A 19708-nucleotide genomic window follows, 5' to 3' on the forward strand; every position below is an offset into this window, starting at 1 on the left:
TTGTATTTAATGTGATTACAATTTAATTAAAACATTAGAAATTCATAATTATATAACGTTTCCTTCCCAGGGTTATTCAAACAGCTAATAAATGATGTACAGTAACGACATTATCACTAACTTTGATCTATGGCACTCTCAAAAAAACAAAACTATCGTTATAATCACTGAAGCTGTATACACTGTGAAATGAATCTCTTACTTACATTGGACGTACATCTGCGCTTTGTTGTTTATGATGAGAGAATTCGCAAGAGTCCGGAATTCAGTCAGCGAACGCGCGCTCTCTCAACAAAACTGATCTGTTTAAACGATGACTCATCTGAATGCCTCTGATTGGCCATTGCATTCCTAAGCTCAACAGAATTGTGTGTGATTGGTTCAAATGCGCAACACTGTAAAAACGCCTAAAATGAAATACGGTGCAACATGAGCAGATCTTAATTTAATGCCGCAATCGACACTGTCTATTCATATTCATTTTGTTAGCAACAGACGTAATAGATTTAATTTATTTGTGCAGGGGCATTTTTGTCCAATTTAGTGCCATTTTTGCCCCAAGTCCCCGTGGCCAGGGGAAGGCTAAGCCTTCACACCCAGCCTTACACACGCTCCGCCTATGCAGTCCTCCATAAAATGTGCTGCACCCATCTGAATATTTGGTTTGAAGTGTTCTGTAACAGTGTTGTAAATACAACTTAACCACTGATTTCTAGTCGTGTCCTCTTTTGGAAGGCCAAACAAAGTAGTTTCGCTTTCACAACGAAACACACAGCGTCTCCACGACATGGCGGCGGCAGCAACAATACTACAGCGAGAATAAAAAGATACGCCTTCTTTCTTTGCGTGACCATTTGGGTGGCGTTATGCAAATCTTCCCACATCGTGACGTAGACATGTGGGGGCGTGTTAGAACGAGCCGTTTTAGGTAGGCATGGTTGACTCTTAACTTTTATAAAGAATATCTCTTTGGATTTGAGACTTTAGTCTTTGCAACTTTACAGATCTTCTTTATGCACCAAGAGCTTGTAACACTTCAAAGAGAAAGGAAAAATTGAAATCGCATCATATGACCACTTTAAGGTATTCTGATGATGTCAGTTTGTTGGTATGGGCAGAACATCCTTTAGCCCCTCCCCTCCAACCACCAATCTGCTGCGAGCTAGAGATGGTGAGCAGGTGTGTTGAAATCAAGCTCCACCCTCTATTTTTAACATTTAATATAGCGTTTGACTCTGCAGAGGACAAGCGATTTGGAATATACTGTTTCACTTGGAAATATGTAACAATGGTGAAGTAAAGTATGTCACAATTTCAGGTTCACACAGACTTTAATGCAACAAACATTCATTCTCAAATAAGAAACAGTTGTAGTCCTGCCTTACAGTTAAAAGAGCCAATCGCCTGCAGGATGGAGGCCCCACCTTTCATTTTTTAGAGCCAAACACCTATTTGTTTGTCAGATTTTATTTGATTCCTTATATAAAATGTTTTTGAAACATAATTTTGACAGTTGCGAAGAAACCTTTCACAGCAATTAGCAAACAACGGCGATCCAATCAATTCCTGAAAGACAAAATCAAGTTCAGCGACCTACATTTTTTCTTATTCGAGAAGCGGTTTCAGTCAGATATTCATCACAATAGAAAAGTAAAGCCATTGCAATTTCCATTTCATGCCGACTTTAATATTATGTGGATTTTAGCATGATTAAAATGCTGTAGCCATGTCCAGAAGTGTCCGACTGTTTTGTAACACTTTACAGTAACGTTCCAACTACATTAGTTACCATGAACTAACAATGAAAAATACTTCTAAACCATTTATTAATCTTATTTATGTAAATTGTTTAACGTTTACTTATACATTATTAAAATCAGAAGTTGTGTCTGGTAATAGTAATAAATGGACCTAATATTAATCAACAATGAACAGTTTAATTTTTTTAACAAAACAAAGATAAAAAATATAAATGTATTTCTCATTATTAAGGTTATTTAATGCATTTTATTTAATATCTAATGGGACCTTATCATAAAGAACTGTTAAAAAAAATTACAGATTGGTTCTGTATATCACGTATATATTAGTTACATAAACAAAAATGTTTGGTCTCTAATAGGAATGCAGTCCCATCCACCCACTCTCTCTCTCTCTCTCTCTCTCTCTCAAAAGAAAAAAAACATGGTCTGGTCTGGACAGACAAGGTTTTGGAGCAAGATGAATCTTGCTTTGAAGTGTAGTTTGTGAGATGTACTTTGAGTGGACTTCACAGAAGATTGTGACAGATATCTTTCTGTGCTGGATTAGATTTAGATCACTCTTCTGCTCATGGAAAGAAACCCACAGACAGAATAAATCAGCAGGCCAATCTTTTAGCAATAAAGATCTCTTTACACTTACAGATTCATCTGTCTAGAAGAGGCTCATACATATGCTCAGAGCTCAACATCCGTTTGCACCACTGGAGTTTTCCCATTGTGCTTCTGTGTAAAACAGCAGCATATGGGAGTCGGGCAAAGCGTCATTGGATCCGATTTCAAGGATAGACCTTTCCATACCAGTGCTAGTGTTACCACATTTGTCTAGGCATCATAAAGGGATAGAAGAATGATTGTTCTGTGACCACAAGTTTTCCATGTGACACATGTGCATCATCTCATTTGTCCATTTCTGTCTGTTCTTACACTCTTGAGTCAGGGGCTGTGGGACACCCCCAGCCCTGACCCACGAGGCCGCAGGTTAAGAGATCCATTCCTGGATGCTGTTTGGCAGGAGGCCCACCATCAATGTGCTCCTGTTTGACCTCCAGATCAAATGTGAGTCAAATAAATTTCACTCTTTTGGCTTTAACCTTGTAACATTGTTTCTTAATATAGAAATCAGTTGATTTTTAGCGTAGAGTATTAGTGTTTTGATTATTTGAACACTAGTGCATGTGACAAAAGGGTCAGCGACGTGACACTCATTTTTTTGCCTTATCAGTTTATTCAAAAATACATTAAAATGCAAGTCCTTTATTATTAATCCTTTATTATTTAATAGAAAAAATATAATAAGTGATTTCACTTTTTAGTAGTATTAAAACACTTTTGTCCCCAAAATTAAAATCATCTAGTGTTAACAAGCAGGAAAAAAAAGAATTTTAAAGAATTTTTTTCACCCTAAAACAAATATGTTAAAAACCAATTTGATGATTAAGGTGTGTACACCATGTGTATTCAAGGTGCAAGGAGTATGTTTTTTCTTACTTTTTACTTGACATTTTTAGAGTAATTGAATTTAAACTGTTTATGTGAGTAGTAATAAAGTTTTTTAAAACTATATAAAACCAACATGAATACGAATAACACATTTCTGTAACTGCATTTTTTAAACTAGTTTTTTTTTAGATGATTTGTCCTTTTTTATCACGGACAACATTAAATGTTATTGACCTAAATATCAGCTCTTTGAAACTAGTACTAATCTTTGCCCTGGTTGAAAATTACAGACATCCCTCTTCGCAAATGGTTTCTTTCAAGCACACGCCTGTCCACTTGGTCGACATAACTGATAAACCTGTTTGTTTCACAGGAACTGATGCTACATTCACCTAAACACACGCTACTCCTCTGTGTTTGCTCAGCTGAAGGTGTGAGAGTGGGAGGAGAGGTGAGATGGAGTCAGAGGAGACAGAAGGACGCACTTTAGTGCAGGTGATCAGTGAGAAGTACAGCCCGGAAAACTTCCCATACTGCCGTGGGCCAGGAGTTGGAGTGGTGATCCGGTCGAGTCCCCAGGGTTCACCTGTCAAAGGTCGGTTTTATTTTTGGCCGTAGGTGAAATGCTGAGCCTGCGAGTTAAAGATACAATGTGTTAGATACAATCTGGATCAGTGATCTACAATCAGTGGTTATTGCCATTAAACACGGTTTTGCTGCGCCTGTTGAAGAGCACAATGTTATCATTATAGTAATGTATTCTAGGGCCAAAATTTAAGGATTTTCCGAAGATAATAAGTGAAATGCTGTAAATAAATAAAGTTTAAAAATAAAAACCTGTACGGGTGGTTGTAACTTCTTCAAATTCTAATGAATTTTCATCTATACATTAATTAAAGGCAGTTTATGTCTCCCTCTGTGTGTATAAGATCGTCTGAATCTGCCCAGCATTCTGGTTCTGGATGGTTGTGGAATCACGGAGGCCGGAGATGAGGAGGAGGTGGCCACTTTCTGTGCTCACGTGGTTGAGCTAGACCTCTCTCACAACCAGTTAAAAGACTGGGGAGAGGTGAGAAAAATGTGTTTGAGTCACAGGTTTTGTCTCACTGTATGTACATTTGTGTACGTAGCACAAAGAATGTCAGTAAGGTAACACTTACTGTACAATTCAATAAAATTCAGTGTATTATCAGTGATTAATGCATTATGTATTATAAACATAATATAAAGGTATTATAAAATGCTGTAAAAGTATTACTGCATTAAATCATGGTTAATATATAGAGCCGTATTAAGTTTTATCAGATTTCACTACTCTGATGTCGTTAGAAAATAAGTCTTAAAGGAATAGTTCACCCAAAAATGAAAATTTATTCACCCTCAGGACATCCAAGATGTAGATGAGTTCGTTTCTTCATCGGAACAAATTTGAATTACATATGTAGCATTACATCACTTGCTTACCATTGGATCCTCTACTACAGTGAACGTGTGCGGTCAAAATGGATGTCCAAACAGCTGATAAAAACATCACAATAATCCACAAGTCATCCACATGACTTCAGTAAATCAATTAATGTCCATCAATAAATTTCTCAAAATCTGTTCTGATAAAGAAACAAACTCATATACATCAGATGGCCTGAAGGTAAGTACATTTTCAGCTAATTTTCATTTTTGGGTCACATTTGGGTACCATTTTTTGACAAAATTTCACAGACGAAATCCAGTCATTTCCATAGGAATCCGTGTGATATGGAATTTTGAATAAGAGACAGATTTGGCATGTGGCTCATCTCTTTTCATACAAATTTGTTGTTGATAAACAGAATGCTGTTTAATTTAATGTCTGGGCGAGCTTTTTTCCCAGCAATATTTGGCTAATTTTATGCATTTTTGTTCATGTAACTAATTTATAAATATACCTTTATTTATTTATTTTTTTAAATACCTTTACTAAAGTGTTATTTTTACGCTTATGTTAGACTGTAACATTCAAAAATACAGTGAAATCGAGGTCTGCTACTTGACACAGGCTTGACAAGACAAACTGCTTGTGTTCGGTCAGTTTTTCATTCTTTTCTCTCTTTTTCTCTCCTCTCTGTAGATAAGCAAGATCCTGTGTAACATCCCTAACCTAGACTTTCTCAATCTGAGTATGAATCCACTGAGAGGGTCAAGTCTAGAGCCTGGAGCTGCTGAAGCGTTCACAGGCCTCCGCCGCCTCGTGCTCAATAACACACATGTCACCTGGGATATGGTGCATGCACTTACACGAGAGATCCCAGAGTAAGTGTGTGTGTTTAACATTGAAGTAGCCTCGGTCTGAACCATCTAATGTGTTTGTGAATGTGTTTTTATACATTATGATTTAGGTGTGCAGTTTCTCGTTAGTGCTGTCAAACGATTAATCACGATTAATCGCATCCAAAAAAGTTTTTGTTTACATAATATGTGTGCTGTGTATATTTATTATGTATACATAAATACACACACATACAGTACATATTTTGAAAATATTTATATGTATATATTTATATTCATATAATTGATATTATATATAATTATATGTAATATATTAACATACCATATTTTTCTTAAATACATGCATGTGTGTGTATATACACAGTAAACACACATATATTACGTGAACAAAAACTTTTATTTTTGATGCGATTAATCACGATTAATCATTTAACAGCAATTCTCGGCATTGTAAAAAATTATAGGAAAATATAAATCGAGACAATTTTGACTAATTTTGCCATGACTGACTTTAGTGATTTTGAATAAAATTACTTTTAAATTACACCAAACAGTGAAGCAGTTTTGTTCAAATATTTTATTGAGAAATTAATCATATTAACAAATCAAACATTATGCCAAACTAACTGTTTTTATGTATTTTTAATCTATTTTAATGCATTTTCTATTCAAATGTAGATATTGTTTTAGCACTGTGCTGTGGCATACCACTAGTTGCGAAATGGGTAATTTTGTCATGCACTAAAACTTTTCTTCTTTTTCTTGTGGTTGTATGTATGTAGGCTGGAGGAATTGTTTTTGTGTCTGAACGAGTACGAGAGCGTGAGTGTGTCATCTACGCTGTGCCTGTCCCTGCGCCTGCTGCATATCACAGATAACCAGCTGCAGGATTGGGCGGAGGTGCGCAAGCTGGGCCTCATGTATCCAGGCCTGATGTCTCTTATCCTGGCAAACAACTCCCTCTCGTCTATCCACGAGCCTGAGGACTCCCTACAGAGACTTTTTCCCAACCTGCGCAGCATCAACCTACACAACTCAGGTGCTGGATTGCATGAACATCATCTCTGTAGAAAGAATAACATCACAGACACACACACTTCTAGGTAGTTGCATTATAGGAAAATATAAATCGAGACAATTTTGACTAATTTTGCCATGACTGACTTTAGTGATTTTGAATAAAATTACTTTTAAATTACACCAAACAGTGAAGCAGTTTTGTTCAAATATTTTATTGAGAAATTAATCATATTAACAAATCAAACATTATGCCAAACTAACTGTTTTTATGTATTTTTAATCTATTTTAATGCATTTTCTATTCAAATGTAGATATTGTTTTAGCACTGTGCTGTGGCATACCACTAGTTGCGAAATGGGTAATTTTGTCATGCACTAAAACTTTTCTTCTTTTTCTTGTGGTTGTATGTATGTAGGCTGGAGGAATTGTTTTTGTGTCTGAACGAGTACGAGAGCGTGAGTGTGTCATCTACGCTGTGCCTGTCCCTGCGCCTGCTGCATATCACAGATAACCAGCTGCAGGATTGGGCGGAGGTGCGCAAGCTGGGCCTCATGTATCCAGGCCTGATGTCTCTTATCCTGGCAAACAACTCCCTCTCGTCTATCCACGAGCCTGAGGACTCCCTACAGAGACTTTTTCCCAACCTGCGCAGCATCAACCTACACAACTCAGGTGCTGGATTGCATGAACATCATCTCTGTAGAAAGAATAACATCACAGACACACACACTTCTAGGTAGTTGCAGCATTAACCTTTACTATCTAGGTTAATTTACAATTTAAACAAAATTGAGAACATCACAAGCCAAAACTTAAGTGGTCCACATGGTTCATGCACTGTACTCCTTGTCTTCTTAAGTAAAACAATAGATTTATATGAGGAAAAGACCAAAATTGAAGCCGTTATTCATTAAAAATCTTCCCTTCCACTGTAGCTTTCTAATATTCTTCTTCTGTTATTCAGTAGGTCATCAGATTTCTGTGGTTTTGGGTTGTAAATATTTTTAAGTACCTATTCTAAATAATCATGTAGTATCAAAAGGTTAGTTCATCCAAAAATGAATTACTCACCCTCATATTTTTCCAAAACCATTAGATAATTGTTCATATTGGAAACACAAATTATATTTTCAATGAAACCTGAGAGATTTCTGTCCCTCCATTTAAAGTACATTCCACTAAAACTATGATGCTTCAACTGTCAAAGTTTTGGTTGCATGGAGTGTTGCATAGAGGCACAGAAGTTTCATTAATATGTTTTCATTTGTGTTTTGAAGATGAACCCAAGTCTAATGGGTTTGGAACGACGTGGGTGAGTAATTAAAAATTGACCGAATTTTATATTTATCCAGTTTCATGGATTATTAACAGAAATGTAGGTGTTGTGTTATTTAGGTTTAAGTCGCTGGGAGGACATTGAGAAATTGAATTTCTTCCCAAAGCTTCAAGAAGTCAGACTGATGGGTATTCCTTTACTGCAGCCCTACACTGATCAGGAGAGACGTTGTCTTATGGTAGCACAGTAAGTAACCGTACACACTTTTGGAATTTGCCATTTTTGAGTATTGTTGGAAATTGTTTGCACAAATCAGTGTAGCCACCAATATGGAATTGTGCATGTCCATGCATTCCATGTCTCTTTCTGTTTCTCTCCCTCTCACACACTTGTCCTTCTTCTGTGTTTTGTAAGTTTGCCTCACGTGACTGTATTGAACGGCAGTGTTGTCACTGATGGAGAAAGAGAGGATGCAGAGCGCTTTTTCATCCGCTACCACCTGGACTGCCCTGAGGATGAGCTACCCCAAAGGTGACCCACCTGCACCCCTTACACCACCACACTCCATATACACAACTCTCTCAGTCTCTTTTTTGTTTCTTTAGAGAACTATGTATAGTACATCCCAGAAAATGACTGGTGTCTGTGTATTAAAATATCCTATTTAATCAACCTATCATATAAATCTAAAAAATATGCTTCTTTTTATTCCCTCATAACTGCAGACTCGGGTCTTATTTGTTACCCATAACTAATGTTATCCTTTTTCCCAAAGTTACTAAAAGGCTGTCTTTTAATTATTTACAGTATATAAACATCCTTTAAGAAAGTTAACGTTTTTATTTATTTATTTATTTATTTTTTGTTATCTTTTTGATATCCATAAAATAGGTCTATATAGAAACATATAGAGGGACCTTCAAATTGACCATTTTACAAAGGTTCAAAAGTCACAATAAATCAGAAGTAGCAACAAATCTTTTCCTTTGTGTTGTGAAATAAATTGAGGTAAGCGTATCATCAAAAAAAAAAAAAAAAAACAGGAGCGGGGGCTTGGTTTTATGCATTGGCTGTTGATTGGATGGAGGCAGATCTAAATGCAAACTTGCATGTGATTGTAACAAAGGGGTGGGATTTAATCGGACAAAATTATTAGAGTCCAGCAAATGTCAGCAGACAGAATTCTGTTGTTTCAATGGTAGATCAAGTTAGAATATTTGGATTAAGAATTATGAGGTATAAAAGATGTAACAACATGCCAAAATGAGTTCAAAATAAGATCCATAATAGGCATTCAGAAAACAGATTCATTTTAATTTCATAATGACTATAATAAGCACTAGTTTCTTGATCATATACAATTAAATATTATCTAGTATTAAATTCTGAATAATTTACTGAACAAGTGTTATGCTGTAATTTAGGTTACATTCCCATACAGTTGTTCCACAGACATTAAAGGTTAGTTTAGTCCTTGCAGTTTTTTATTTGTCAGTATTGCTTTTCAGTATAATTTTCTATAGAACTTTGTTAACTTTAGTTGAAACAAAATTTTGCAGCTATGTTATAAAATCTTAACATTTCAAGAGCCCAGCCACCTCTTTCCGGTTTAGCACAAAAAGCGCCCCTCTCTCTCTCTCTCTCTCTCTCTCTCTTTGGCCATGTTTTAAGTTTCATGGTGGCCATCCACACATTCCAACCTATTTTCCTTTCACTTCCTTTTCTTTAGTTTGGCGTCTCCAGTTATCCAGGTGACGTTTAACTCTCCCATCCCTCATGTCTTCTGGCTTTCCCCCTTCCCTCATTGCTTCTGTTTTTTTGGGGGGGGACTTTCGGGGGGATAATTTGGAGGGTCTTTGCAGGTCAAAGAAATGGAAAACGGATCACCCACGTTCTTAGCACACCCCATTCCACTTAACCTAGGAGAATGTGCAGAGGACTTTTTCAGTGACTGCGGCAAGCCCCAGCTTCCAGCAGGGTATTCTAACCTTTGGGAGACAATGTGTTCACTCTCTCCCTCCTCAAAGACGCCTTTGTACTGGAATACTCCAATCAGAAAATCGATACACATGGTGGCAGCTTTATTCGTTCTTCCCCTCCTTATATCCCCCTCTCTCCTGCCCCTTTTCATTTGCTTTGGGGGGATTGAGTTAGCTGGAGGATTTTTTCAAAAGGGGATGGAATGACGTCCCTGACTCAGTCTCTCCTGTTTTTTCCGTTAAGCGGTGGAGATGCTGTTGCCTTTGTTCTGGAATGGCTCTCAGACCTAGTGAATTGATTAAGTTGTCTAAACAGTTATGAGACAGTTCCTGCTCCAGCTATAGAAGGTCGGAAACTAGAGATGAGGTGAAAATGGGCCTTTCTCAGAAATAGTGGCCTCAGTCTAAAGTACCAGATACTAAAAAGAGGTTTTTAACAACCTTTTAAAATAACCCTTTCTTAAACAGATGATAACATTGATAACATTGACCCACAAATGACGTGTAGGAAAAACTAAAAACTAAATACCATAGCATAAATACATAAAAAACACAAATTAAGAATTCATCACACAGCAATAATTTGTTCCGAACGTCGAACGTGTTTCAAAAGACATGAGAAAGTTTTCATGACTAGGTGAACCATTCCTTAACAACTCGATTTTTCATTTATATCTTCTTGTGCCCACCGGGACCACTTCTTCAGAGACTTTCTTTTCAACACCTAGGTAAACCAAAACCAGGTAACAATGACCCTCATTTCTGACCTCCTCACTCCATCCACATCCTCTGTTTCTTTCTCTCTGTCCCATTCTGTCTGTCTCTCTGGAGGGAAAGCCATTTTCCCAGAGGGAAGAGGTTGAGATGAAAGTTGGCACTGGAGGGTGAAAGGGCAGGTGTAGAACTAGATGGTAAACTCTAGATATGGGTTAAGGTTGCCCCCTCTTTGAACCCAGCCTGCTCTTTCCCCCACCCTTTGGGCGCAGATCAGAGCTTAGGCTATGTTACTGACTCTGAAAGACGCCAAAAATCTGAGAAACAGAGAAAGAGATGGGCAGAAAGAAATTATGCCTCCCTGACCTCAAACACACCGTTGGACCGGGCCCTCTTTGAATGTATGAGACATAACTGGTGTAGAGATCTGAGAAACAGAGAAAGAGATGGGCAGAAAGAAATTATGCCTCCCTGACCTCAAACACACCATTGGACCGGGCCCTCTTTGAATGTATGAGACATAACTGGTGTAGAGACCCATTCAGCCTAATATATGAGACTCAAACTGTGGTAGCATGGTTAGAACCATTTGAGAGACTTTCAAAGTGATTTCACAGTAACCTTAGTCGCATTTACGGTTGCTTAGACATAAACTTTAGATATAAGTAGGCATGGGACTGTTATCTTTATAAAGCTGAGAAGATGTAGAGATTTGAGTGCTGGCTAGTGTAATTCAAACCTTTCACTGCTTGATTGCGCACAACGATTTTCTAGATCAGGCCTATATATGTTGTTTAGCGTATACCTATGAATATCCTTCCAAAACTACTTTATGTGCACTAAAATAGCTTTTGTACTGTCCTATTAACAAAAAATGTTAAATACTTCAGCTTTAGTTTAATTGTACCAAGGGCAAGGCTGTGAGGTACACTTGTTATAGTGTATGTAGGAAAGAGGGAGGCTGTTAAATAGATAAAGGAGCTCTATATATTTAACAGCCTTTGAGTAACTAAAACCTGAGCTGTGGCCATGGGCATGTTGATCCTCCCTTGGAGGAATGGGAAACACAGGAATGATAGCAGAGGGGAGGGATGCAAAGACAGGGATGACAGAAGGAGAGTGTGAAGAAAATGAAAGAGGCTATTGGTCTTACTGTCTTTGAGTAACCATAGCCTGGGACCTTGTTGACATTTTGACAGTGAAAGACAACATGGGGCCTACAAGGATGTAAGAAGGCCAATGTATAGGGAAAATCTAAGTGCGTCACTCTTTACGGACAATGAGAAATTTAAGAAGATAAGTGGATTGCGTAACCAGGCTCTTTAGCATCCATCATGGTGGATGTCGATGCTAAAGATGTCAAGATAGAAGGATTCATAGACAACATGTAGACAAGTTCCCATTAAAGCATTTAATGCATTTGCTGCTGTTTTAATTCATTTAATGGTATAGTGGTGAGTGGTGACTACATTGAGGTTGACTTGACTTGACAACTTGAGGTGCAGAACCTGGGTAATAACATTTTCTTCAATACAGACTTAAATGTATTTCAGTCTGAGAAATCAGTTCAAATTCCAAGTACTTTTTATTGTCACTCAGGAGTCAGGACACCTAGCGTCATAAAGAATGCAAGGTAGTGTCTTCAGCTATGTCTGAATTCATTTTAATTCACTCTTTCCGTAGTATTAGGGCTGTTGTCAGGGGGGACAACCGACAACATTGTCCTGGGCCTGCTAATGTCCTCAATAGCATTGGGTCCCACCCATAAAATATATAGTGAATATTTTGGACACTAATGTATGTGTAAAATACAGAGATATCACCTTTTTTTACTGGTATTTTGTCTTGTGTGACTCTCAGTTGTTGGAAAAGAAAACAATGCTCTTGGTCTCATGTGACCACCTACATCGTTACTATAGCAACCCATGTAGATATACTAGTTATTGCTTACACTTAAAATAAGTCTTAAAATCAGATTTGATTTCAATTGATGCAAAATTGACCGTCAGTCCTAAAAATGGGAAAGCACAAATGGCAGTTGTGTGGAGTGTGAACAAAGGCTAAGGTTCTGTATCTCTGCTGCACCTTTCAAACAGACGGGTTCCCATGTTAAGTTTTAGATATCTAAATTTTGAGCTAATTGTGATTGTGTGCATGTTATCTATCTGAAAACAGATCATGTTGTTTTTGAGGGCATCAACAACGGCAGTATCTACAGTAGACTCACTGTATGGCTCTACTATGAACCTGGTGCACTGCATGGTGGCGACTGTCCGGTCCCATCTCCGAGACTGATCTAAGCACTGTTCAAGGAATCCAAGGCAGCTATGTTATCACAGCGAACACCCATTCGCCTTCATTTAAGGAGCTTAGCCACATTAAATGAGACCCTTGAGTGAGACTGTTCTCTCTCAGACAGAGTGGCACTTTGTATAGAGGGGGCAGTATTCCCATGGCGAAGGCAGGGAGCCACAGGCACCTACCCAGGCTCAGGCTCTGCTTTGTGGGGAGACTTTTCTGGACAAGGCTGGGGAAATTACTTTGATTGGCTGTGTTGGTTACTGTAGCCCTCTAAAGCTAAAAGACTGTTTTGTGGAGATTTTATTTAATTGTTCCTGCCGATCTCCTCTTATCTTTCCCACAATCCTTCAGCAAGAGGGGAAAGAAGGGAGGGTAAACGGGGTGGTGGTGAGAACTTTCTCACGGTTTAAAAACTCGCTGTGCTTCACAAACACACGAACAGGTACACAAATACACAACCGCATCTTCTCACAAACACACACACACAGATCTCTGGTCACTTCCATGGTGCACTGACATTATTTTTGTTTAGAGGAGTTGTCTTTTTTAAACAGTTGAGGGTAATTGACACTTTTGATGAAAACAGACATATGCAGACGTCCCACTCTGCAAAAACTCATTTCTGGGAGATGGCACAATAAATTCCTGACCACGTGGCTGACCACTTCACCAAAAACACATCTTAAAGGGTTAGTTCACTTCCAGAATAAAAATTTCCTGATAATTTACTCACCCCCTTCTTCAGTTGAAAAGAAAGGATATACTTTTTAACCACAAATGCTCATCTTGCACTAGTTTGACCTCACACATTACGTAGTCACACACACGTGACATAGGCGGAAGTACCGACCCAGTGTTTACAAAGCAAACATGCAAAAAAGTCAAATGCCCTTTACAAAAAAAGGTAAAACAAAGTCGGACGATTTTGAAGTTGGATGAGAAAATGACGGAGATGAAATTTTTCACCCTACCCTACCTTTTTGAACTGAAGTACACAGACGAAGAACTAACCACGCATGACTTTTCCAACGTGATTAGGCAATGCGTGAAGCCGTGGACACGCACCACAGAGCTAGTGCAAGATGAGCATTTGTTTTTAAAAAGTATATAAATTTTACTTTTTTTTTTTTTAGAAAATGACCAATCGTTTTGCTAGATAAGGCCCTTATTCCTCGGCTGGGATCGTGTAGAGCCCTTTGAAGCTGCATTGAAACTGCAATTTGGACCTTCAACACGTTGGCTCCAATTTAAGTCCACTAAATGGAGAACAATCCTGAAATGTTTTACTCAAAAACCTTAATTTCTTTTCGACTGAAGAAAGAAAGACATCATGAACATCTTGGATGACATGGGGGTGAGTAAATTGTCAGGAAATTTTTATTCTGGAAGTGAACTAATACTTTAACAGGGGTAAGACGTCTGCATATGTACACATCCCAGGTTTTGCAAGCATATATCATCGTAGATCATTAGCTCTGTTCTAAATCCTAGTTGACTTGTTAGTCTACATAAGCAGTTCACCTTTAAGACATGAAACCTCACTTTTGACTGAACTGGAACAATTGGAGCAATCCACATAAGCAGCAACTCTGCAGAAAGATTGCTGGATGTAAAAGTATGACTCAGAATTGATCCCAATAGGGTTAGCATATTGCTAAGCTTACTGTAGGGTGCCGTAGAAAGGACTTCTAAAACCCAGGAATGAGTTAGCATTTTTGAACCTCTGGACAAGCTTTTTTTGTCGAGAGAACCAGAGTGATGCTAACTTCCGGTTGACCTAAAATATTACACCATCCATGGAGCACTCTATTAAATACTCTAACAAGCATAAAAAAATCTAAATAATTTTTATTCAATATAATTGTTTTTTTTATCAGTATTGGTTACAGTTAGAACTTAAGTTATCTTGGAAGCAAAATGTTGCTGCCTACTGTCTGCAATAACAACCTTTCTGTTAGTATACTTTTGTTGATTGAAAATGTTTTCTAGCTAGGCAGTTCACTAGATTTTTGGAACAGAGCTTTTGTATATTCTCTCTATTCTTGGTTTCTTGACTGTCTTTCTGTTTTAACTAAAATGGGATAACTTAACTAAAATACATGGGATAAATTAACATGGTTCTCTTTTTCTCACTGCTGTCCACTCTTTTCAGGTATCACACTTTGGTAGCACGCTATGGCCGCCTAGTCCCACTTGCAGAGGTGGATTTGCGCCCTCTCTGCCATGTCCAGGTAGAGGTGCATTTTGGGCACCAGGCAGAACCCCTAGAGCTCAGATTGGATCAGACAGTGACAGACCTAAAGAAGCAGTTGAGGGCCGTGGTCCAGCTACCTCCAAACAAGATGCGTGTGTACTATATCGACCGGCAGCTTGGCTATGCACTAGATCCTCAGGAGATGAAATATGGAGCACGAGCACTTCATTCCTACAGTATACGAGATGGAGATGAAATCTTGGTGGTGCCCAAGACACAGTGACAGAAAAGAGAGCAACAACTGAGCACTGTTTGGAAAAAATTACTGGTTTCCAGAGTTATTGGAATACCATCTTCCAATTAAGGCAATGTGAATTCTGTGAACAGAGCACAAATGAGCATGCCTTATGTTTAGGACAAAGAAAAACTGTCAGTCTGGTTTTCCAGCATCTTCGATCTTATTTAAAAATGGTCCCTAAAAAGAGACATTGGATCAGGATTAAAAAGACCTTTTTAACTTCCACTGCTCTGCGGATGTATGTATACAAGACAAAAAATGTGTGGACTTTTCTTGTTTTGTGTGTGTGAGACTGCTTCTCAGGAATTACCCACCACAACCGCATACATGCCTCTACTCTAAAGAGTATTTTACCATTTAGTAAAGGTGCAGTATGGAGTATTTGGCCCTCTAGCAGCTGAGGGGTAAAAGTGCAAGTTACTTGCGGAGGAACATTATTTTGGTAATTATGTGAGTTGAGCTTCAGCTCAGCTCTTTAGCATGGATAAATATGATGGTTTGAGAGGTACCGGTGTACCGGTGTGCATTTTATAAGGGCAAATGTCATTATCAATATCAAAGCTAGCCCCCTCCTAAAAAAAAGAAGGAATCTAAAAAGACAGATATCCATGTCTTTTCGATGTCTTTTGAGCAGGTAACTGTCTTCCCCTGTTGTGGAAGATGATTCCTTATATGGTTTCATTTTTGAATGATTCATTGAATTTATGTTGCTCATTAGTTTTGGCCAGACGTCATGTAGCCACGCAAAGACAAATTATGTGAAAGTGACATTTCCTGCAAAATCGGAAAGTTCATAAATCAGTATTTTCAACTTACCATTGTGAATCGGGGTAACATCTTCTGACATCTTGGCTAGAATTGAAAGATATCAAAATGACTGAATACTAGTTAAAAAATATGTAGATGCAGACTGTGAATGCTTAGAGAAGGAGAGACAGGCGCCTTAGGTCTTTTGGCTGCCTGTGCCCTTAACATAGTGTTAAGGCCAGGAGATGGAATGGCGGGATGGTGGTCTGGCGGGGGGTGGGGGCATATAGAAAATGAACCCTATACTCCAGCTGTAACACCAGCCACTTCTTTTCTGCTTGAATTACAGCAGGGTCACCTACAATCCTGAAGCCTTCTAAAGTTTACACACTTTACATTCACAAAAGCAGCTCCCCGTATTATGACCTCAGACCGACTGCAATCCCCTAGTCACCTCTCTCACTGGTGGAAAGAGTCTTTGGATAGGTGCCATACTCTCACTGATGTTTAAGACAGATCATGTGCTGTTGGATTTTAAATCTGCATTTGATTATTATCATGCCTATGTTACAGAGAAGGAAAACCCAAGGGGACCAATAATAATGAAAATTAAGTTAATTTAATTTATATTGAGTAGATATACTTTTTGTTGGCTTATTATTTAAAAAAAAAAAAAAAAGGAAATGTGGAACACTGATATATTTAATTTTGACTTTGACTTTGACTTTGATTTTGATTTTTTTCTTTTAAATCTTGACATATTACAGGTTTAAAGGAAGTTGAAGATATTTTTGTTGTCATTTGTTAAGCATGAAACGTTAAGGGAAGCCATACACAAATAACCTCATTTTGTCTATTTTATAGCTTGCAAATGACTGTCAGTGTATTCTTTAAATACCTGTTCCCTTCCCAAAGAGAACAGTTTGTTGAACTTAAACCATGCCCTTTCTCAATATAAAACTAAATGGGAAATATAAATGTGTTGCACAGATACATAGTAATTTTAACATTCAGTCTTTGTGGACTTATTTTTTTAACCACAGTCAGCATATACCAGTCTATACGTTTAAGGAATTGGATTACCAGGGCTTGTCCTATTCATTCCCATACCATTTCCCTGCAGAATGGCTCTAATGTTGGAGTGACTGATATAGTATAGACTCCCTCTCTAGTTACCAAGCTGTCCCTATGCAACCCTATCCCAGCGGAAGGTGTTAACAGGGAGCTCAGAATCCATTAGGGGTTCAGATTAGCTAAAGAGGTTATATATATTAGTGCTATTGATGGGGAGAAGAGTCTGCATGGATATTGTTGTCAGATATTTAGACAGCTTCGTTTCAGTGTAACCACATATGCCACACTGATGATCTGTTATTGTCTTATCACAGAGAAGTCCAGCTTCTGTTTGCACTCTAATCTGACTCTGTTCTGCTTAAAAGTTCCATCGCTGTTTCAGTTGTGTCCTATTACTGGAAATTGAGCTTGAGTGTCATATTTTTGTCCAAATCCTATGATTATACCATATTGTTGCCACATTTATTTACTCACTCCCTGTGTAATTTTACTCTTCACTGATAATCGCAAAACCCTATAATGCCCAATTTGGATAATAATCCTGCACTATGCCAATGTCTCACTAGAACTGCATGTTTGCTTTTATTCTCATCTACAAACTGTAGTGTGTTCGCTTCCAGCATCCCCTTTATCCCATCTTTCAGCAGTGCCTGTGTCTCTACAATTTTCTCATTGCTTATATTTTGCTCTTATTGTGTTGTGGTTGTGGTGATGACACTTGATCCTCTCTGTTCTGCTCCCTAAGGACATCTGGCCTCTAACGCCAAAATGTTGTTAACAGAGCAGGTGCTGACATCTTTACTTATTGCTTGGTCTGTATAATGGTGTTTTTCAGAGTGTAAAGAGGGCCATTGGCTCGTGCCATGGATACTAATTCAGTGTTAATGATTATACGAACACTGACATGGAATATCGTTGTAAAAGTGTGTGATAAGTGTTACGAGTAATGGTATTTACGCTGAAGGAGGCTCATTGTGTGGCCAGGAAGGGGAGATGTTTTCTGAGAAGGTTGAGTTACCTGAAGGGGGCTTGACATTGTTGAGGAAAGGAAAGAAAATGAGGGCAAGGCAACTGTTTGGCATTGGATGCATCAAGGGGGTTTGGATGAAAATTAAGATATTGGATGACCCAGCCAGGGTCTAGTCCAGGGCCTTTTCCAGCTTACAGGGTCAGGCCTGGTGGACCTACCGTCAAGCAACTACAGTGTTAGTGCGTCCAACTATGCTTGAGTCCTTTCCCACGGAAATGGTTCGATGACTCCAAAGGTCCTTGTTGTACCCGATGACATTATGGTAATTCGGTCAGCCTGATTTGGATCTGCCAGGTTTGGTTGGCAGGTGGTTGATGGAGCTGACAGTTTGCGATTACATTTTATCAGACACTTGACTCCAATACCCAGAGTCCAGTCGGCTTTCACACATCCTGCCTTCCTCCAGTATCTAGTTACGTCCACTGTCCTCCTAGAAACAATGCTGAGTCTGACTCAGATCTCGCTACCATCTCCTTCCCAGACCATATCACCGTGGATGCACCAATGATTTCCCCCCTTTTTGTCGTTATCTCGCCAACGCATCTATGGAAATGAGCCCTATTTGGAGACCAACTCAGGGTTGAGTGAGCTGTTGCAAATAAGGCTGTCTTTAATTGGTGCAGGGAGCCCAGTAAGACAGGAGGGTGAGCATTGATTTACTCACACACGCACATACTTAAGAGTGTCCAAGTTGATTCATGTTAATGCGGTAACCCAAGCTCTTCTCCCTTTTTTTCAGTCAAATAAAGCAATGTTTTTCTGCTGTGTTTCCTTCTGTGAATAAATGCCCGTAGGGTGGGCCGTAGAGCCCCTGAAGAGATGCAGTGGACTGTGCACTAGTTATGGAGAGTGCTGCTATCTAGGGAATTGGGGTTCAGTCCAAAGGCCTGACATTTTCTTCAGAAATCCTCTTTGTGCTTACAGCTTTAGTTTCAATATTTCCCTTTATTTACTTACCAAACGCCACCCTTCACTGGTCCACAGATCTACCCCCCTTCTCTTATCCACTCTCTCTTTACCATTCTGCTCTTGTTCTTCGTTTTTCCCTCTTTTGAAAGTCTCAACCCCTCTCTCCATCCCCACCCCTATCTCTTTCCCTCTCCTATCCTCCCCCTTCCCCAAAAACTGATCTCAGATTAACTTTAACACTATCCCTGGTGCAAAAGGTAGCGCCTGCCTCTGATGCGTCTCCCTCCAGTAGAGCCATACAGGGAACCCACACGCTCACTCCTCCTCTGTCCTTTCATTCTGGGATCACTTTCTCCAGACTTTTGCTCTTTGAAATCAAGCGTACCCTGAGGCACGGATTGGGCCGTGTTTGCCATTCTTGTCCTTGGCGGTTGTCCGGTGGAATTAGACCAGCACAGCGCTCTGTGTGAGTGGAGGATTTAGGAGGGTTTTTCTGGGCAGTCTCCCCTCCCTTTTCTGCATCCAAGAGCAGTGCCCCTCCACTCTTGAGACTGCGTTGATGGTACCCACTTGGATGTGACTTAGAGGTTGATGCACAGGTGACGTGCTGAACTTCCGTCCTATGAAGGCAGGTGAGTGCTGAATTCTTAGTTGTGGTCTCTGAACAGGAGCTCTTGGTGTTTTGTTCTTGTTTTCT

General features: G+C 39.0%; 1 protein-coding gene across 2 annotated transcripts in view; it reads left to right on the plus strand.

The window, feature by feature from the left end:
* Positions 1-16593, plus strand: part of LOC107740816 (tubulin-specific chaperone cofactor E-like protein) — an 18517-nt gene extending 1924 nt beyond the window's left edge. Inside the window, exons 2-9 of one of the 2 annotated variants that reach the window (XM_016553337.1) lie at positions 2697-2819; positions 3577-3798; positions 4133-4272; positions 5311-5492; positions 6251-6507; positions 7885-8011; positions 8180-8296; positions 14912-16593. In XM_016553337.1, coding sequence (XP_016408823.1) covers positions 3660-3798; positions 4133-4272; positions 5311-5492; positions 6251-6507; positions 7885-8011; positions 8180-8296; positions 14912-15236 — 1287 coding nt within the window. In that variant the 5' untranslated portion in view covers positions 2697-2819; positions 3577-3659 and the 3' untranslated portion in view covers positions 15237-16593. The remainder of the gene's footprint in view (positions 1-2696; positions 2820-3576; positions 3799-4132; positions 4273-5310; positions 5493-6250; positions 6508-7884; positions 8012-8179; positions 8297-14911) is intronic. The other variant, XM_016553338.1, reaches the window with a different exon arrangement.
* The last annotated feature ends 3115 nt before the right edge of the window (positions 16594-19708 follow it).

Source organism: Sinocyclocheilus rhinocerous, unplaced genomic scaffold (genome assembly GCF_001515625.1).
Source record: "Sinocyclocheilus rhinocerous isolate Xijiao unplaced genomic scaffold, SAMN03320098_v1.1 scaffold2330, whole genome shotgun sequence".
Classification (NCBI taxonomy): domain Eukaryota; kingdom Metazoa; phylum Chordata; class Actinopteri; order Cypriniformes; family Cyprinidae; genus Sinocyclocheilus; species Sinocyclocheilus rhinocerous.